At 32.0% G+C, this 19,214-nt stretch overlaps 2 protein-coding genes and 1 non-coding gene across 4 annotated transcripts in view; 1 reads left to right on the top strand and 2 right to left on the bottom strand.

The window, feature by feature from the left end:
- Nucleotides 1-19,214, bottom strand: part of LOC118188089 (uncharacterized) — a 282,828-nt gene that overhangs the window by 166,149 nt on the left and 97,465 nt on the right. Inside the window, exon 2 of the mRNA XM_035358441.2 lies at nucleotides 212-243. Coding sequence (XP_035214332.1) covers nucleotides 212-243 — 32 coding nt within the window. The remainder of the gene's footprint in view (nucleotides 1-211; nucleotides 244-19,214) is intronic.
- The window catches only part of LOC118188086 (uncharacterized), a 250,801-nt gene that overhangs the window by 165,730 nt on the left and 65,857 nt on the right, over nucleotides 1-19,214 (top strand). The window lies entirely within an intron of this gene.
- On the bottom strand, nucleotides 9,462-9,534 carry TRNAS-UGA (transfer RNA serine (anticodon UGA)). Its single transcript has one exon. It is a non-coding gene; the product is annotated as a tRNA-Ser (tRNA).

Genomic DNA, 19,214 nt, shown 5'->3' with positions numbered 1-19,214 from the left:
TTCAGGCGCAAAGCCTCTTTGAACTAAAAAAAATATTTGATAATTTTAATGAATCCAGTTAATGTAGTTTCACGGGTCCAGCTAATAATTCATAATATTGCTGCTAATAATAGTGCAGCTAATAATTCATAATCTGCGTTTATTGCTTTAAAATCGCTTAGTTTGTTAATTAATAACAGAATATATTTGAAATAAAAATTAAATAACTTACACTTCACCAAAAAGACATGGAAAAACTGCCACCTGGAAAATAAAAATACTTTACTTTGAAAAGTGGCATCACATTTCATTTAAATCTCTGAGTTCTTTTATTAAATTTGAAAGATAAATATCTTACGTTTTGCCGAGTGGCAACACAGTTCTTTTATCTTGTGAGTTTTCTGCTAAAATATGAAACATAAATACTTTTCCGCTTTTGCCGAATTGCAACGCAAGGCATTTATACCGCTAAATTTGCAAATCAAACGTTAAAATAGTAACGTAATCAAAAGTTTCTAATTTCGCAACATAAAAAGTAAATATAAAAAAATCGAAATTCAAAATTCAGGCTGGCTTCGAGGTGCAGATATTCGGGAGGAGGACAATGTGTGCTCAAAATCTAATGGTTGTGTGTGTCGCTGTCTTCCACAATACGAAGAAGATACAAGCATACACACATACATAAATACAGATTCTTAATTATATAATGGCAGAAACTAAAGCATGCATTCAAAAGCTCTACAGTTAATTGTAAAAGGGTAAGACATTCCCGGGAGGGGCACGGATGCCCTGAACAAGGGTTTCTTAAACTTTTTTCAGCCGCGACCCCTTTTTATCACTGAGATATTTTCGCGACCCCCCGGGACCCCATAATATTTACAAAAATTTTGTGGGACTCCTTAAGTGTTGAGCAAATCGGACACACGCGTTAGTTTTAGGTCATAAACTTTAATTTCTAATTTTAATACATAGAACAATGTGAAAATTTTCAAAAAGTAACAGACGAAATGACAGCGTCACGTGCAAAGCAAGGAAAATGAACGTTTCTATTATAAAAATTAATGCGTCGAAAAGTTTTCGTTTATTTCTTTGTCTGTATTGTCTTATCTTTATTTATTTTCAGATACATTGTGTAAAAATATTTGATAACTGCAAAATTATTATAATAAGTTAAAGAAATATCAAAACTGCTAAACATTTTGGCGACCCGCTGCAGCAGATCCCGCGACCCACAGAATCCTGCCCTGAACTAATTTTTCTCAAATACCGTGACAGATATGGTTGCCATTAAAAACAAAAATACGAAAAAAATATTACACACATAACCATAGGACCCCTTCTCGTCTTTGGGAAGCCATATCAATTCAAGAAATTATTAAATGTTTGATCGTTATGTCAAAGTAGTTTAAGCTATGTTGTACCACCTGCTGGAAGAACGGAAGAGTTTTAGATGCATTTTTGTAGGTAAAAGTCAGTTCATTAATTTCTGAATGGGATTCAAAAACTGTTGGCGAAGAAAAATGAGGAAACCTATTTACATATAACTTGATTTCTGATGTTTTTTATAAAAGTGCTTGGCAGAAAATTATTGCTTTTGACTATTATAAATTCATCTAAACATATGTATTTCATTAAGACACAATAACACGCCGAACAAATACTAATTCAGAAGTCAGATAACAAAAATCAGCGTAATTTTGAAAATATAATGCTGATGTTTGTTGTTTGACTTCTGAATTAGTATATGTATTTCATGTTTCTCAAAGAATGTCACTTCAAAATTTCCATAAATCACACATATCAGTATGCTTTCACAAGGTATGATATTTATAATGATCTTTTTTTTTTTCACTAATGCACTTGACTGTCGAAACGTCAAAACGTTCGTGAAATACTTTGGTCTACTATATTAGTATAATTCAGTTTGATGGCTGAATTCTCTTCCGACGTGGATATCAACCTACCAGGCTCTTGACTTTGGATTGTGAGGTGCATCTTTTCATTCATAGCAACGCTTGGAGCATTAAATATTCATACCACGATAATGCTACTTGACTTAAGTTAGTAGAAGTTAAGCGGCGAAAAAATATAAGTAAATCTTCGTCAACGTTTCGTCGAAGCAGTTGCACTTGACCGGTCGTCAGTGGCTAAACAATTCGCCTCTCTCCAGGCAAAAAATGAAAGAAAATAATAAAAGCTTTTAAAGTGGTGGCAAGAAATAAGTTGGGCGATCTGTCGCCACCTATGGCACACCCACCGCGTCAGTCAGCGCGAAACAAGAAGTAACAAATACCGTTATAATAAAAGATCGATGATGAGAGAGGCATGGGAGAGCAATGACCAATTGACCTTGGTGGCGTTGTATTGAGAAGAAAGGCTTGGGCGCTGGCGAAAGAAACGTATCTTGCTCGTGACAGCAAATACTTCGAACAATGCTGTAAATCGTGTGCCGCGATCATTTTGCTAGGGAATTATTCTAACAACGCAACAATAAGGTCGATTCCTAAATCCCATGTCCTGTTTTTGACGACTTTTCTAGGACCTACATAAGGCAACATTATTATTTTTGTTTTTCTTCTGTGGAATTCATGATAAGCTTGTTACCGAGACGGGAAGGAGTTTAATGCCAATGCGAAATTTGACTAATAATAAGAGAAATTCTTTTGTTTTCTTCAAAAACACAATGATATTTATAAGAATATTATTGAGCTCTTGTCGCTGAATTTGAATCCATGCTGAACTAGGTCAGTGTGTTCCATGTGAAAGCTTTGAACTTATGAATGATGAAGAAGAATTGAATATCGTTGCGCTGATTCGATGCATGAAGGTAAAACGGTATCATGAATTAAAGTTTTTGATAACGATTTACTCGTTGTTCATTACAGCTAGTTTTTTTAATTAAATTTCTAATGGCTTTAATCCCTTAATTATGAAAATTGCCGGTTTACTTAACTGAACTTAACTGATTCTATGAGAGTTAAAAAGAAATCTTATATCTGTCTTCTTCGTATTCTCTGTAACTATGATCGAAATAATTCCAAACATGGGCTTGAATGAGAATAAATTTTCTTAAACGATTAAACAATGATTAACTCTAGATTTGACAAAAATAAAAGACCGAAATAATATCGATTATAGTTTGGCGGACCTTAATAGTTAAAATATACTAAAGAAAGCGTAATACTTTTATAGAAAAAATTAAGGATTATTTCGTGTTGGCATACGAATTTTAAATAACTTTTAACTAAATTAAATTTTTAGCTAACCATAAAAATGCTTTAAATTATTTGTAGAGACATTAGGTATTTTGGAAGCAGGAAAGATGAAAAATATGCAACGTCTTCGCCGGAAATCGAACCGCGGACCTCTCAGTTACGCGGTGACCACTACACCACGAAGGCTCGCTAAGAAGGCGGGAATAATATCTTATAAATTAAAAAAAATTTTTAACTGACTTTGCAAATGTCTTTATGCATTTCTAATACATTTCTACAGAGATAATTTATGAAGACTTTCGAGAAAATATCCATTCTTCATGAAAATTGATATTTTGTATGAATATCTGTATTAATTGTTTTGACTGTTCATTACGTTACCTGAAGAAGAGAAATTTTTGCTTTAACTGCTTCCATTTATGAAGTGTTTAGTTTTCCACTAAAAATTGCAGCTATCGATCAGTTGACTACAGCAAACTCCGCTTTGCATTATCCTCAGATCATTTTGCCTTGAAAACGAACTCTGTTTAAAACAAAATTTCATTGTTCTTTTTCCTTACCTTTGTTTCCCACTTCTTTTAAAAAGACGCCAGATATCTAGTCGTATTTATAATTTCATAGCTATTTGTAATTCACAGCCTAACCATTGTAACACTGATTGCCGGACTCTAACGTAAATCAGTAAAACATTGGAGTGATCAATCTAAGTTTATTCTTTACAGTGTTTTCAAATACCCTTCTGTTTGATTTTATTCAGCACTATTATTCCTTTTATAAGAATAAAAATGATATGATATTATATTTATCCTTTATATAATAAATATTTTTTAATAATTATGAATGATGAAATAAATATTTTTTTCACTTTTGTTTTACATAAATACTTACGCCTGTATTATTTCATGCAAGCTTCCATGCATAATTGATCTCCTAGTATAATCCATTATCGGTGCTTTATTTGGCAAAACAAATGACATACTTCATAAAATATTTTGAAGGAGAAACTGTACGGAAGGCTGAGAAATGACATTTTTTTCACAATTTCTGAAGTTTTCCTCGGCTGCAAGTAACGTTTTTAGGTAATTTTTAACAAATTTATTAATAATAACGACATTGGTCAATTGGTGTGTTTCTTCCTCAGAGAATATATTTCTTTTTAAATCAGGAATAAATAAATTATGAGTAGGCGCCGCTTAAAGTGATAACGTTTGTCCAAGGCTATTTTGTTAATATTAACCGAGTGATGACATTAGACATTGTGAAAAAATATCCATTATCATAACAATGAAATTTAATTAATTTAACATAAACTAAAGTAGAAACATATTAATAGTAATTTTGGCAGCATTATAACCACGAAAAAGAAAAAGTCGTTATTATTAAAATGTCTGCAATTGCTGCCCAAAAGTATATTTATGAACTGTGTCTCTAATGTTACTGGAAATTCTATGATCGACGTTGTATCCCTAATCTTAATACTCCGAGGACATACCTTATATCAGTATTTATAGGGAATTAACCGATTTCATCTTTAAAAAGCTTTTCAGAAAGTTTATTGCATGTTGTGCCTGGATTTGTTTCAGAAAGCCCTGGCAGATATATTTTATCATCTTTTTCTTCGCGAAGAAGAAAGAAGATCTGTGTCTGATTTCTGTCGAAATTAATAGAGCTGTTGAAGATCTGCGCCAGAATAAAATTTTGCCTTTTTGCCTAATTTTAAATAGTTTACTAAAATAAAAACCAGAAAGTGTGTTGACTTAATTCCTTACTTTTTTAGACATTTTCAATCCTTTGGCAATTTTTTAAATTCATTTTGGCCTTATTTGGAAAATGTGCTTAGGTTTGAAAAATCTAATCTATAACATTTTGATGACATTAACCGAACTGCTTGATCACAACAATTGATGTATTTTCTATCGTTTTCGTAATCAAACGAGTGGGAAATCGGCAATTCGATAACAGTATCGGAATGATAACATTAACAGCGATCTTAAGCGTTGTCTGCTGTATTTCAATGAACTGAAAAGGTTAATCTTTTCAAAAAGGGGTCAGTTATCCCCATAACAAGTAGTACTTGATATAGAGGATATGTCTTCCTACTCCAAAAATTTTAAAATATACGTATTTCATTATATATCTGTTATAATTTAATAAAAAAAATATTTGAATTAAATAACGATTATTGCAATCTTTTGTTCTTGGTTATGACTAAAAAACAAATTTATAAACATTCCATTTTGCTTGAAAACTTTCTTATTCTACATATTTCAAGAAAGTTTGTTTAAAATTTGTGAACATTTATACACCAGTACAATTAATCTGTTACCGGTGTTTCATTTGAAACGATGCGATAAACATGTGATGACAAAATATTAATAAAGGTTGGTAATCTCTGTATATAAAATATTTATGATATTATTTATATAATGTATATCGATAAAAGCTTTTAAATAGTCTTAGTCCATGATGCCCAAATATATACAGACTGTTATTTATTCTGTTTATTACTTGAATTATCATAAAAATATTATTTGTAGAGGCATACTTATTTACTAAATGTGTGTATCAAAACATTACTCTAATGTTCAGTACATGCTGTACAGCGGGACAAATGTAAAGTATAGATGTTTTATTTTACAGTGAAATTTTTAAAAAAAATGGAATGTCAGTTCCTAATAACACATTTTTAAGATACAGCTGTTTTTAACAGCTGTTTCTTTCACTGTAGGAACTGTATCTAGACTAAGCAAGATTAAATGAAGTATTAAAAATAGAGCGATGATATGCATTTCAAATATATTTTCTAAATCATCCTCAGTTATTAATGGATGCTGATGGTGCTAGCTTGAACTGATGCAGTTTCTGCGTTTATATTCTCAATTTGGGTTAAAATTAGGCACCGTTCAAACGTTATAAACCTGGATGAATAGGTACCACAATGATACAGCTGCAACTATATGACAGATAGTTGCAGCTGTATCATTGTGGTACCTATTCATCCAGGTGTACCATTGTGGAGAAAGGAAACAAAGACATTTTTGTGACATGATATAAATGATCATATAGAACATGATTTCTCTACCTTGTCTGGATCACAAATTGCTTTTCAAGGGTTCCTTTTGTCCCCATATGACCTTCTCGGATACATTCTACATCTCTTACTGTTTGCAAAAATTATATAATGCTTCTTTTTCATATTCGGTCTGTAGACACTGAGTGAATATGCAATAAGTTTTTTTGGTATCTTTCCATTGCACCTTTACTTCATTGATTTATTAATTAAAATTCGTCGAGAATTTGGAAGCACATTGTTAAGAACTGAAGGCTTTTCAATATTTGTGTCTGTAGTAATATATCTGATTACACATTCACAGAGTATTGCCACAGGAAATCTGTTGAATATGTAAAAATTAACATATGTGAAAGAGTATAATACTTGCATATATTTCAAGTCACTGATAGTACAGACCTATGATCATGTTTTCCGAATTTTTATCGAGCAATTTGTATTTTTCACATTTCCTTGGAATAACATACCTTTCGTGCATAAAACTGTTCCATCGGTGCGATGAAGTATCTACTGACTTGAGTTGAAATGATAATGTTTTGTGTTAAAACATCTAAGAAATACTTTGACAACTAATTTTTGAAGCGTATAAGAATCTTTTTACGGCCCTTTAGGGCAACGTACCTGCAGTCTAAAACTGTGATTTTGCATTTGCATAGCTCTTAGCCAGAAATCTCCGCAGAGGTATATGGGGTACGGAAGAACATTTAAATACCTCCCAAATTGTTACATCATTTCCATTTGTCTATTGTTGTCACACATTGCCCTAAATTGGCGTTAAATATCCATATCTTTACGATGTCTATTCACATATACATCATCCTATTCACGTGGAAAAAATATCTAAGCTTATGATTAGAGCGTGTGCTATACTTTTAATCTCCCTTAGCAGAACTGCGAATAACTTTCTTGAACGAGGATCTTAATCTTTCCGTGCTTTTGCGATCAACAACAAGACATGATATGAACACAGACTGATTTTTGTCATGCCATGAAGAATAAATTCTTGTACAACCATTTTCAAATGCTTCAATTTCTTATTAATATGTGAAATATTCCGTGTTAATCTCGAAATATTTACAGTGGTTCTATTTCCTTTGCATTTAGCAATTTTATCGAAGCAGGGCCTAACATGGAAATTCTGAAGTCTGCAGAAATTTAGCTCCCGGTTGTTATGGCATGTCACGCTTATATTCACTGAAATTGCAACTTCATTGACGATGACATTCCTTAAAAATCTTAATTACATAGAAACGTGCTATACTTATAGTCATTATCAATTTGAGCATATTCGGTGGTATGGTTATAGCACCGCTGATTTGAATAAAGTTACTTTTAACAAATAATTCACTCTTACATTTAATATGCATATGAGATATCGAGGCCGCCTAGGGCCTTCACCTAAGCGCCGTCAAACGTAAAGATAGGGTTTCATAGCTAAGCTTTATGATACACCCTTCCTTCTGTCTCAGATCTTTTAAAATGTCAACTTTTTTGGTATTAGGCTGTTCTGTCATATTGGCTAAAACCGTAACTGCCGGCCTTGACAGGCACCAAGTAACCCTTTTCGAATTTGATGCAGTTTTGGGGTGAATGGGGATTGCACCATTGCTAAATAGTTTATCGTTCAGTAAGTAAATTTCTAATTATAAGTGAACTTATACATGAAAATAAATCCAAGAAGCTTCAAGTAACGTGAGCATCATTATGTACTTCAAATCATGTCTTGCCATGTTGTGACATAAAGAGCAATGAGATGTAATATGTGGACCAAAAATATTTAAAAACAGATAGGAAATGTAATTGTATTTTAAAGTATAGCAAATTTAAATATGAATGGTAGTCATTTAGTACTGCTACTACGATTTAATAGATTTGATTCGATTTAAATATGAAGTCCATAGAAAAGAAGAAAGGCATTTTCAAACAAACAAAGTTAAGATTAATTTTTTGTTCGTTGTTTGAAAATTTTATTGGATATGTGTTCATCAAAACTGTCAGTTTCGGTCTAAAAACAGTTGACGAAAATTGAATCTACTCAAATATCTGGAAGTACATTGTTTTTTCATTTTCCAATGTTTTGAGAAGTCTAGAAATATATAACACATTTAAGAGCATGAATTTTATTGCAAAACACATTTGTCAATTTAATATACCTGAAGCGTTCGAAATACGCGAGTGCTGTTGACACTGGCTAGTAGTATACTATAATCTGGTTCTATAAGTTTAGTATTTTGGATGGTCAGGTCAGGTTAATGTTAACTTTGGATATATAAACATTCTTCTTATACAGGTCATCTATTATGAGAAGTTGATGCATCTGTCTCTTGAAAGCTCTAATCTGCAGCATTCTTGTGCAAACAAACACCCACACAAGGATTTCAATTTGAGTGCTTGTTCTACAGACTATCGCAAGAATGTCTGCAGCTTTCCCGTCTGGCCTCATCATGCTTTAAATAACTCGAATTTGTGTTTATCAGCTGCTAAATTGTGATAAAAAATTAACTAGCTTCTTCAGCTGTTCTTTATGGCCACGGAAGTGCATCGTAACTCCACCTCCTTTAACATTCAGACCCTGGACATACAGGAAATACCAAAGAAGAGAGCACATCGCCACAACTGAGTACACTTCTTTTGAAATTATCAATCATTTCTTTTCAGAAGCCATCACTATATAAGAAAAGATGTGTTAATAATTGCAGTCCGAAACAAAACGAAAGAAAAAAGTGATAAGTTGCTGATGTTTCCCACTGAGGAATGGCAACGATTGCACTTGGAAGAACTTGTTCCAAACTGCGGGGAATCTACATATTCCCTAATGGAGCGGCAATGCATGAAAATTGGCACAAATGAAATACCGGAATTATTGTCACCGAATTTGGTTACTAGAGCACTGCAAATCGAATTTCAGGTTCCTAGATAGGTGGCCGAGTCAGTGCAGTCTTGTTTCTTCTTATTCTCTTGCAGTTTAAAATGCTGCAGTTAACATTCACAAAACTTGATTTTGAATACATTAATAATAGTTATGCTAGCTAATTATTACAGCATAATTTTGGCATTATAGAATTAAAGGAATTATAGAAGGAGTTACCTTGAACTTTGAAAATTTTCATATCTTCGGCTTAGATTATATACTGCTGTCATACACTTTGTAGAGACATTAGGTATTTTTGAAAGCAGAAGATACGAAAAATGATCAATGCCCTCGCCGGGACTCGAACCACGGACCTCTCGAATTCACATCGAGCATGCTGACCGCTACACCACGAAGGCATGCTAAGAAGGCGGGAGAAATGCCTCATAACTTGATTACTCAAAATCAAATAACATCAATAAATTATAAATAACTATTTTTCCCAAACAGATAAAATTCTGGCTGTTAGAAACATAAACCTTTAATTAAAGAGTGTCTCATTTGAAAGATAATTTCTAAACGTGAACTTCTAATTATCAGATGGCATTCCAAATTATCCTTCTTTGTTTTTTTTTTTTTTCATAAAAATATTATATGATTGAAAATTAAATTTTGTTTAAATTCTGCAAGTAAGTAAATGTTGCTTAAACAATATTTTAGAAAATATTTTTTAAAATTTTTATTCTTTTTATACCGATTTTATCAAATAATTATTAATGTATCTCTAAATATCAGTTAATTAACCATTTATAATAAAAAATTATGAAATAAGGTTGTTAAAATCTCAGAGAGGCTCAATAAGCAAACGGAGTTTTTCGACATATGATATTTATTTACCTAATTGTATTTTTTTAAATTTTAATTAATACAGAAATTCTGTTTCAAAAGAAAAAGAAGTCCTTTTTATTTCCTTCAGGTAAACAATGATTGCGTTTGTTTTCATGTTTTTGTTTTCATATGTCTTCTTTTTTTCTTTTTCCTTCGTCCTCGTGTTTCTTGATAAACCTTTCCGGAATACGTGTTGCGTATATTAAGTCAGACATTCATATGTTTCGATGAATAGCTTAATTTCAGTATGACTATCTATTTCGTTATGTCTGTCTCGCACTTTATGAAGCATAAATTTCACCTTTTAATTAAAATACTCATTTTCTTTTTCCTTCTTTACAGCTGCACGAAATATTTTATTGATGACTTCAGCGATGCGCATAAATGTATTAATTAGATCCTTGCATGAAATGCTGTCATTCAGTCTGTTAAACTATTTATTAGAGGTATCAATCTTATTTCCAAGGGTTCTGAGTATTTTATAATAAGTTTAAATTCTGTGATATACAAACAATTTTAAATTCGAAAAACTTTAAAGTACGTTAAATTTTCAGAATTAATTTGAAATAATAAGTTTTACATTTTTCTCTTCTCATAACTACGTAATGTATTATTCGATTTACTTGTAATCTTTGTACAACAAGTTTAGTTTTTAACTACGAGTTTAAATAATAAAGTTCTTTTAAAGGATTACTTTGAAATTATTTATCTGAGCATTGTCGAGAAGTGGGAGTTTATGATTAAAATCACGAACCTCCAACTTTGAGTGAAACAAAGTAGTATTTATTTTCAAGCAAAAAATATTAGCATTATTGTTTAAAATGAACTTAGAAAAGACGCATAATAATATATTTTATTTTTTAATATTCCTTACTGTTGCATTATTGACTCGGAGACGTCCCAGTTTCAATAAGAACATACACAAAGAGGAGAAAATTGTTTGTTATTACTGAAAGAAATACGAGTCCGTCAACCATATGCAAACATCCTAGAATTTTTGCTTGGCATTCTTACGAGAGAAGAAATAAAAATTAATATTATGAAGAAATTAATTTACTTATTGTTAATTATCTTCCATTTATATTTACTTACCGAATTATAGTTTTCTGTATAGGTAAAAATTGTTTTGCACTTTTTCTTCTTCAACAATTAAAAAACTGAAATTTATGATTTTGCAGTAGTTCAAGTGCCTAGATCACTGTTTTAAAGCTAAAGTGATTACTTATCAGCAAAAGCAAAAAATTATTACAAATGGCCGTTTCAAATTTGCCAAAACTCACTGTTAAATTAGCACTGATCCTATAATATAAGTCTTACTGAAAAATTAGTTTATCACATCTCGAAAGAAGTATGCTACTTTCACTAAACCTATAAAATTGTCTCCTGGAATAACTGACAGTTGGGAAAAACGGAAAGAATCTAAAGGCGACTGTATTGACAATTACTCATCCTTGCACGAAACGCGGATATCTTCCATACACTCTCATGTGTAGCGGGGCCCACCAACGGCCGAGCGGTAAAGACGCTGAACACTGGTAGTTCGGTCTGAGGCTCGAATCCCGCGAACGGGCTGGCTGCATGGGCGTTTTCGTGGTTTTCCCCAAGTGTAACGTGTATACGAGCCAGTTTCTCTTAGAAAGTCCTCCACAAAAGCATCCCTCCCTTTAGGCAGATAGCCCTCGTGTGCTTTGCCATAATTAAATAATCCAATCATGTGTAGCGTAATCTGACAGTGCTGCCATTCGGCAAAGCATAATATTTTAAAATTATCTTTCAAATTTAATTAGTCTCTTATCAATTAACAAACTGCACGATTTAACAGTAACGAACCGCCATTGTGTGACACAAAAAATATATAATTTATCTGCCGCACGCGCTCTCGCTCACAGCTTGTTTCCATAGTGCTGCCATTCGGCAAAGCAGAAATGTTTAATTAATTTTTTTAATTTAAGCAGTGTGTTAGTAATTAACAATTTGAGGGATTTAAAAGCAATAAATTTAGTTCTTGAGAATTTCAATCAAAGTTTTGCCTTTTTAATGTGTCTAATTCATAAAATTTCAAATTCGTCTAATTTGCAATGTATCCAATTGTTAATTTTTAAAAAGATATGCAGCTTTTTTATAATTAATAACAAATGCTTCTAACGTCGTGTATTATGTAAACTGGTGTAAAAAAATTTTAATAAATTTTATAACGTTTTATAGTTTTTTGAAAATTTAATAGTAAGCTCATTTTTAATGTGGTGGTCTACTATCCAAAGTCTCGAGATCGAAATTTTTGCTGTCATTATTTTTTCGATAATTTTTCTTAGACCTTTTTTCGAAAATATACAATTTTCGATTCGGGATTTGCAAATTAAAATTTGTTGCCAGGATACCAAGTCTATATTTAAGGACAAAATGGGAAAACTTTTAAATTACTGCAGTTGGTGTCGCAATCGTACTGATAAAAGAGCTCTGAATAATTGCTTCCAAAAAATTCGATAGGTTATTTTACGTCAGTTAAATATTTCCAAAGAAAAGAAAATAAATCAAAACACGATTAACATTTATATTGTTTTTTAATAAATGTCTATTAAATAGAAACTACGAAAAATATTCTGTCTTTTATTGCATGATAAATTTGATTGTTTACAATGTAATGAAATATCAAAAGAATGCAATTTTTCTAGAAACTGTTTATTTTCTCTAAAATCAATACAGAAATTATTCAAAAACAAATTACACGCTCAAGGGGGGAAGAACTATAATAGGCAAAACACTTTTATTTAGCCAAAGAAAATAACAAATCCTTATTACCTTTTTTATAATAAATTAGCCGATTTTCCATCCCCCGCATATCTTATTAAAAGCAATTTCTTGTTAATGATAATTCTCGGTATTATTACAGTAATTATAAGAAGGATGTCTGGTCTTTTCACAGGCGCTTTCCATTAAAGATATTTCTGGCTCCACCAGTATTTCAGGTTAGACAAATTACTATACAACTAAAGAATACTGCAGCTTCCCCCCTTTGTTACTTGTCGCTCCTTTTCAGGGACAGTCGTATAATTATTGTCGCACGCCTCCAGGTGTGGTTGCATTCTTCGACAATTTGAATAATCTGGATCCTACCTTCTTGTCCGTTAAAACTTCTCTCTTCTGAGTTAAGAATGTTGATGACAGTTAGCTATGTTTTTCGTATCGCCAAGATCGGAAAAGCACAGAATGCCGCACCTTACGTAGCAGTGTTGACACGCCTTTCTAGGTATCAGTCACGAACAGATAGGTATCGTGAGAATCTTCAGTTAGGAAGTAGATAGAATCATGTCCTTATAATATTCACACAGTTTCTCCCATACTTTAGAAACTTGCAAATGTATCTCTTAGCGTGCAAATGTATATTAAGGTCTACATCATTTTTCGTAATAAGGCATATGAATAGATCATTTTGTACTGTTTCCGGATCATTTTTAAATAAAATGATTCATTAATAAACAAGCAACTTATAAATGATTTGAAATATCATTAATTAGATTTTTACATTCTTGAAAGTATACAATGGCTGATCAATTTTTTGGAGAGTTATTGTCAGTTCATGAATAAGAATAAAGGAAAGCGATGTTCCATAGGATTAAAAACTAATCAAAATGAAGTAAAGCGAATACAAAGAATCCCCGATAAATACCAATAAATTGATAGACACGTATTCAGCAGTTCGCTCTTTTAGCACAAGTCATAATCCTAGGATTAGGTTAGGTTATTTGAATATGGCAAAGCGACGAGGGCTAATTGCTTAAAAGGAGAGATGTGTTCATGGAGTATTTTCTGGCAGAAATTGGCTCGTATTCACATGAAGTAAACCACGAAGATCAACCATGCGCCACCCCGTTCGCCTACATTTAAAGCAGGTCGAACTATCAGTATTCAGGGGTCTTAATTACTTGGCCACTAGTGGGGCCATAAGCCAAGTTGTAAAGAATAATTTCAAATAGTATGATCTTTTAGTCAAAATACTTAGCGTAGTCAAGTTTATACCCGCGGTATTTACTTCTTGCGCGTCGATGAAATTTCAAAGAGGGTCAATGATCAAGAGTGGTTCGGGACTCGATAGCCGAATATGCAGCATGAATTGATTGGCATAATCATCTTACTATTGATTACAATAAATAAATAAAAATGAATGAATAAATAAAATCAGAAAGCTTTCAGATTTTATATTATACCCAAAAGGGCTTTTTTTTTTTCATTTACACACACATACACGTTTCGTAAGCCATTTCGAGAGCATCTGAACGAACGCCCTTTGGGCTAAAAGTATTTAAAAACAGCATATCTTTAGAATGTCCGACGGACAATCTCGCGCGCTGGTGATAAAAATGTTTTACTCCGTACAAATGTCGCCACTGCTTGCTTTGAAATCGTTGAATTTTAATCAAAAATTCGTTAAAGTTTTACAAAGTATGAAATAGATAATAAAATAAATTCGAAATTCAAAATTCGGGCTTCCAGGTGCCCATGTTCGGGTGAACTACTAGGTTTATTCAAAATCTGATGACTCTAAGTATCGTTTTTTATTTTTTTAAATTTTTTTTCCAAAATGCGAGAAACATACTAACATTCACATAAATTCTTCATTATTTAGTTTCTTTAAATACAATACACAGTGATAATATTTGGTGGCAGCCGTTTGAAAAGTGATTCAACGCTTTTAGTGATCCGACGCAAAATGCCGTTTCGAGATTAATAGCCCTTCTAGTTAGTAAATAAATAAAAGTAAGAATAATAATAACAAAGTTTATAATTAATTGTTAATTGATATGGTTATTGATATAACCCTATATCGTGTCGAAGTGGAAGAAATCATATAAAATGAATATAAAGAGGAAAATACATTAAAATTATTTAACATATTTTTAAAATAATTAATATTTTATTTTAATTTATAAATTTTTTTGTGCAATAAGCGCAATATAAAAAATTAAAACGCAGAATAAAAAGTACGTAAAACCAAAATTATAACGGAAAACAAGAAACATGCTGAATGTTGTTAAACGAAGTGATTTAATGTCTACGAAAAATACGAAAAGGAAAAAAAAAAAAAAAAATTGCACGAGATAATGCAGTAACAGCAGATGGTGTCGTAGCATTTAAGAACTGTCTTTAGCCACAACAATACGTAATTATTCGAATATAATACTGAATATGTAAACATTGCACTATAAAAAATGAAAAGTTTTAATTCACCTTTTGTTTGAATTGAATGATATTGCTCACGTTCTCTTTTAAATACTATTTATTATTCTTTATCGACGCTTTTAGTTTCTTCACTTCTAATGATGCTTATTCTTCTACTGTTTACATTTTTTCTTTTTATAAACTGATTTAATTTACATAACCAAATGAACTTGTTCACCAGATTGAACTGCTTGGAAATACAGATAAACTATTAATAGTTAATTTGTTTGTGTAGCTATAGTATAGGTTTCTTTTTTTTTTTTTTTTTTTTTTTTTTTTTTAATGCATGCTGCGATTTGAGTTACTCGTTAGCCCAGTATTATGCTGATTAATCGGGAACTGATTTTGTTGTTTTGTGAACTGCCTGACTTCACAAGCAATCTGAATGGATTGTTCGAAACTGACTGATTAGATAAAAAATAAATAGTATTCGGCGAACTCAGCTGCATTCACAATGATAAATCACAATTCGAATGTCGTGCACATGCTGAGAAAATTAGAGTTTGCTTCAAAAGACTAAAAGAAAATTTAAACTAGGAGCATCGAAGAAAAATTTCGAAACCATTTCGACTTAAAATAACTCCTAGAAAATAACACAGAACATCGAAGCTCTGCAATGGGTTATTTCTACACGCATGCGTAGGTTCGGCAGCCACTACCTCTTGCCAAACGATCAAATCGTTGATTCACACGGCGTAACGGAATCATTATTCGTAAACAATTTGGTAGAACTGACTCTGAAACAACCGATCAAGGAACTTTTGACTTCCTTTATTTAAATAAATAAAATAAATAAATAAGCACCAGTAAAACAGCGTCTTGAGTGGACTACAGAACATTTACTTGTACTTTAAATAGTGTGATCTTAATCAGACAAGATAGGCAATGTAAAGAACTTTTACTATATATCTTTTCACCTGAAGTGAAGTGAGGAGTTCATTCTTACAAAAATCGTACCCAGAACATTTTGAACTGGAGGTTGCCACCTGAGCATGCAAAAGAAGGGAAATAGAAATAATCGTTCTTTGGTACGGAGAGGGGAAGAAAAGATTTCTTTCAGGTGAAAGGTCAATATAGTCGACAAACTTGCCAAGGATGGGTGAAACACGTGTTCCTGACCACCCCAGTGCGTGCGTAGAATATATAATTGAGTAAAATGTGAAATATTACTATCGAAAACTCTGTCCCTCGTGATTCGGTTCAATTTAGGGGTTAGTCGAAGAAAAAACTAAGTATGCAAATGGAGATGGTAGTAATTTGTGGAGGCGTGCTCGTGATGTGACACACATTTTTTGTCTGTTTTGCTAGGTAAAATGGATTGTGATCACGTCTCATGTGTCGTCGTACGAAAGAGATTAAAGGTCATTTCTATATTAAATGTCAACTTCAGAATATTTCGCATAGTTTAAATCTTGAGACACAAATAACTTTAGAAAGAATATTTTTGATTGCTCTTCTCAGGCATACTTTTTAAAGATATGCTCTTGACAACCAGTACTCATTATTTTACAATTACTTATAATAGCATAATGATGATAATGATAATAATAAATAAATAAATAATCTGTAATTATTAAATAAAATCATTGTAAAATAACTTGTAATTTTTTAATTCAATTTAATTTATAAATTAAAATTATTTTATTGCAATAATTATTAAGTTAATTTAATAGTTATATATATTAAATTATAACATTATAAAAATTATAATTATATTACAATAGTTTATTAAATTATGTTTAATATTTATGTTATTTTGGTAATTATCAAGCTATATTTAATGATAATAATAAATAACAATAAATAATTAATCTGTATTAATTATTAAATTACATTTTGCAACATTAGAATAACTTCCTTTTATGATTCGTAAAGTGAAATACTCCAGCGAAACAAACTAAATTTAAAATCATATGAAATATTTTTTAGCTATCTCTATATCAAACTAAAGAAAATGAAAATTTTTTATTTATTTTTCAGTTGAACTGTGCTGACGGAATGTTAGGCATATTTAATGGTTAAAATTAAAGAATTTGAAAATATAGCTTCTAGAATAGAAAAATTGGGCATTAGAAAAGATACTGACTGAGGATGAAACGAAGAAGTATAATGAATCAGTACTGTTCCCAGTGTTTTTGCTTAATGCAAAAAAATGATTTTCATACAAAAACGTAGAGGAGAACATCTTTTGAGCAATATTTTCTGAAGTAATGTCTCGAAGTTATTTTGCATACAAAAGAAACTGCGATGGTCATGCAATTATTTCTTTGAAATCTTGCCGAAGTGCTGACCTAGTAGAATGAAAGAAATCTAAAAATGTCTCTTTTTTTTTTATTTCTTACATTTTACCTAAAATATCTATTTTTCTATTATTATTATATATGTTTGTACAAATGCTGTTTGTTACATTTCGAAGTTTATAAATAAATTCAAAATAGCCCACTTGAAACGTACCTTGAAATGTTAAAACGTTAACCGAGATAAATATTAATCGTCAATCTCAGTTGACCATCGATGGTTTACTTTAAATTGCAAACTTTGAATAATGCATAATGACATTATTTTCACAAATACCTTTCCAATACAAATAATTTTACTGCCGTTTCCAGTAAATCACGGCAAGCTCATTGCTCCCTAGAGGAGGAGGGACGGTAAAAGAGGTTATTTCCTCTTGATTGAGTGTAACCGATTATGTGGTTTCGTCATTCGGCACTTTCAAACTTTTTTCCCTTCGACTTTAACAATGAATTGAAAATGCAAAAACCGATCTCCGAAGAGTCATTTGTGAAAATTTTTACAACCTTTCGGTCCTTTGCAAAATTCCATCAGCCACGCCACTAAACCGGAACTGACTAACGACTGTGCCCATGACGTTTTTATGGAATAACTTTCGAAAAACTTCCGTTTCCGTAAACAAAGTTACAGTTAGCCTCAGAATTCAGATTTAGATAACTGCCATTTGAAGAGGAATCAACTCATTAGGGTTCATTATCTGCAGAGGAACACTTTCCAATCGGGGGCTATTTGAAAATCGTTAAAGTCCAAACATTTTAATTGCGATTTTAACAGCTTTCCTTCCGGAAAGGTTATGCTTATAGGGATTTCAAGCCAAACAGCACTAGTTTTGTCAATACAGAAAATAAATACTGTAAATAACTTACACATAAACTAGTTACAGTTGTCGTTATTGTTGTCTTGTCCATGTATTCCATGGAAGAATGGGGCCCACCAGCGGCCGAGCGGTAAAGACGCTGAACACTGGTAGTTCGGTCCGAGGTTCGAATCCCGCGAACGGGCTGGCTGCATGGGCGTTTTCGTGGTTTTCTCCATGTGTAACGTGTATACGAGTCAGTTTCCCTCAGAAAGTCCTCCACGAAGGCATCCTTCCCTTTAGGCAGATAGCCCTCGTGTGCTTTGCCATAATTGAATAACCCATAACCCATGGAAGAATGGTTGCCAGAACCAGTTCCGATAGTTGGCCTACTTCCACCTCAACTTTGAGGGAGAGCACACCGGGGACACACCGAGAGGCCGTGTCTCGTCTTATCCTGGCCCTGTTAATTCTTGCACAAATTTATTCGATGTCTTGCTTAATATTTCCCTTTTTATATGTGTAGCTAATGAATAGAATAAATAAAAGTCATTTAAAGCTCTTTAAATTGTCTTCAGTATCCAAAAATTTATAAAGTGATGTAATTTCGAAACAAAAATCAAATTGTTATCCATTAAATTGCTTATAATTTATATTTCCTGTTGTGAATAAAAGAAAACTGAGTAACTATTCAAAAGATCTGAATTAATTTTGTAAAAACATTAGTTTTATATTTTTGCCGTCCAATAATAATGCTAACAACAGCATTTGTTTAACGTCATTGAGTTATAACGCGACTGAGTGTTTCAGATGTTACACCGCAAATATTTGATGATCCATTGAAAACAAATGTTTTTCTTTTCACTCCCTTAAGCATTTAATGTTGACCTGATTTGATGTATG

This window comes from Stegodyphus dumicola, chromosome 10 (genome assembly GCF_044657685.1).
Source record: "Stegodyphus dumicola isolate Sdum_Otavi_A_Nest chromosome 10, ASM4465768v1".
NCBI classification, from domain to species: domain Eukaryota; kingdom Metazoa; phylum Arthropoda; class Arachnida; order Araneae; family Eresidae; genus Stegodyphus; species Stegodyphus dumicola.
This window is presented reverse-complemented; position numbering and strand designations above follow the sequence as displayed.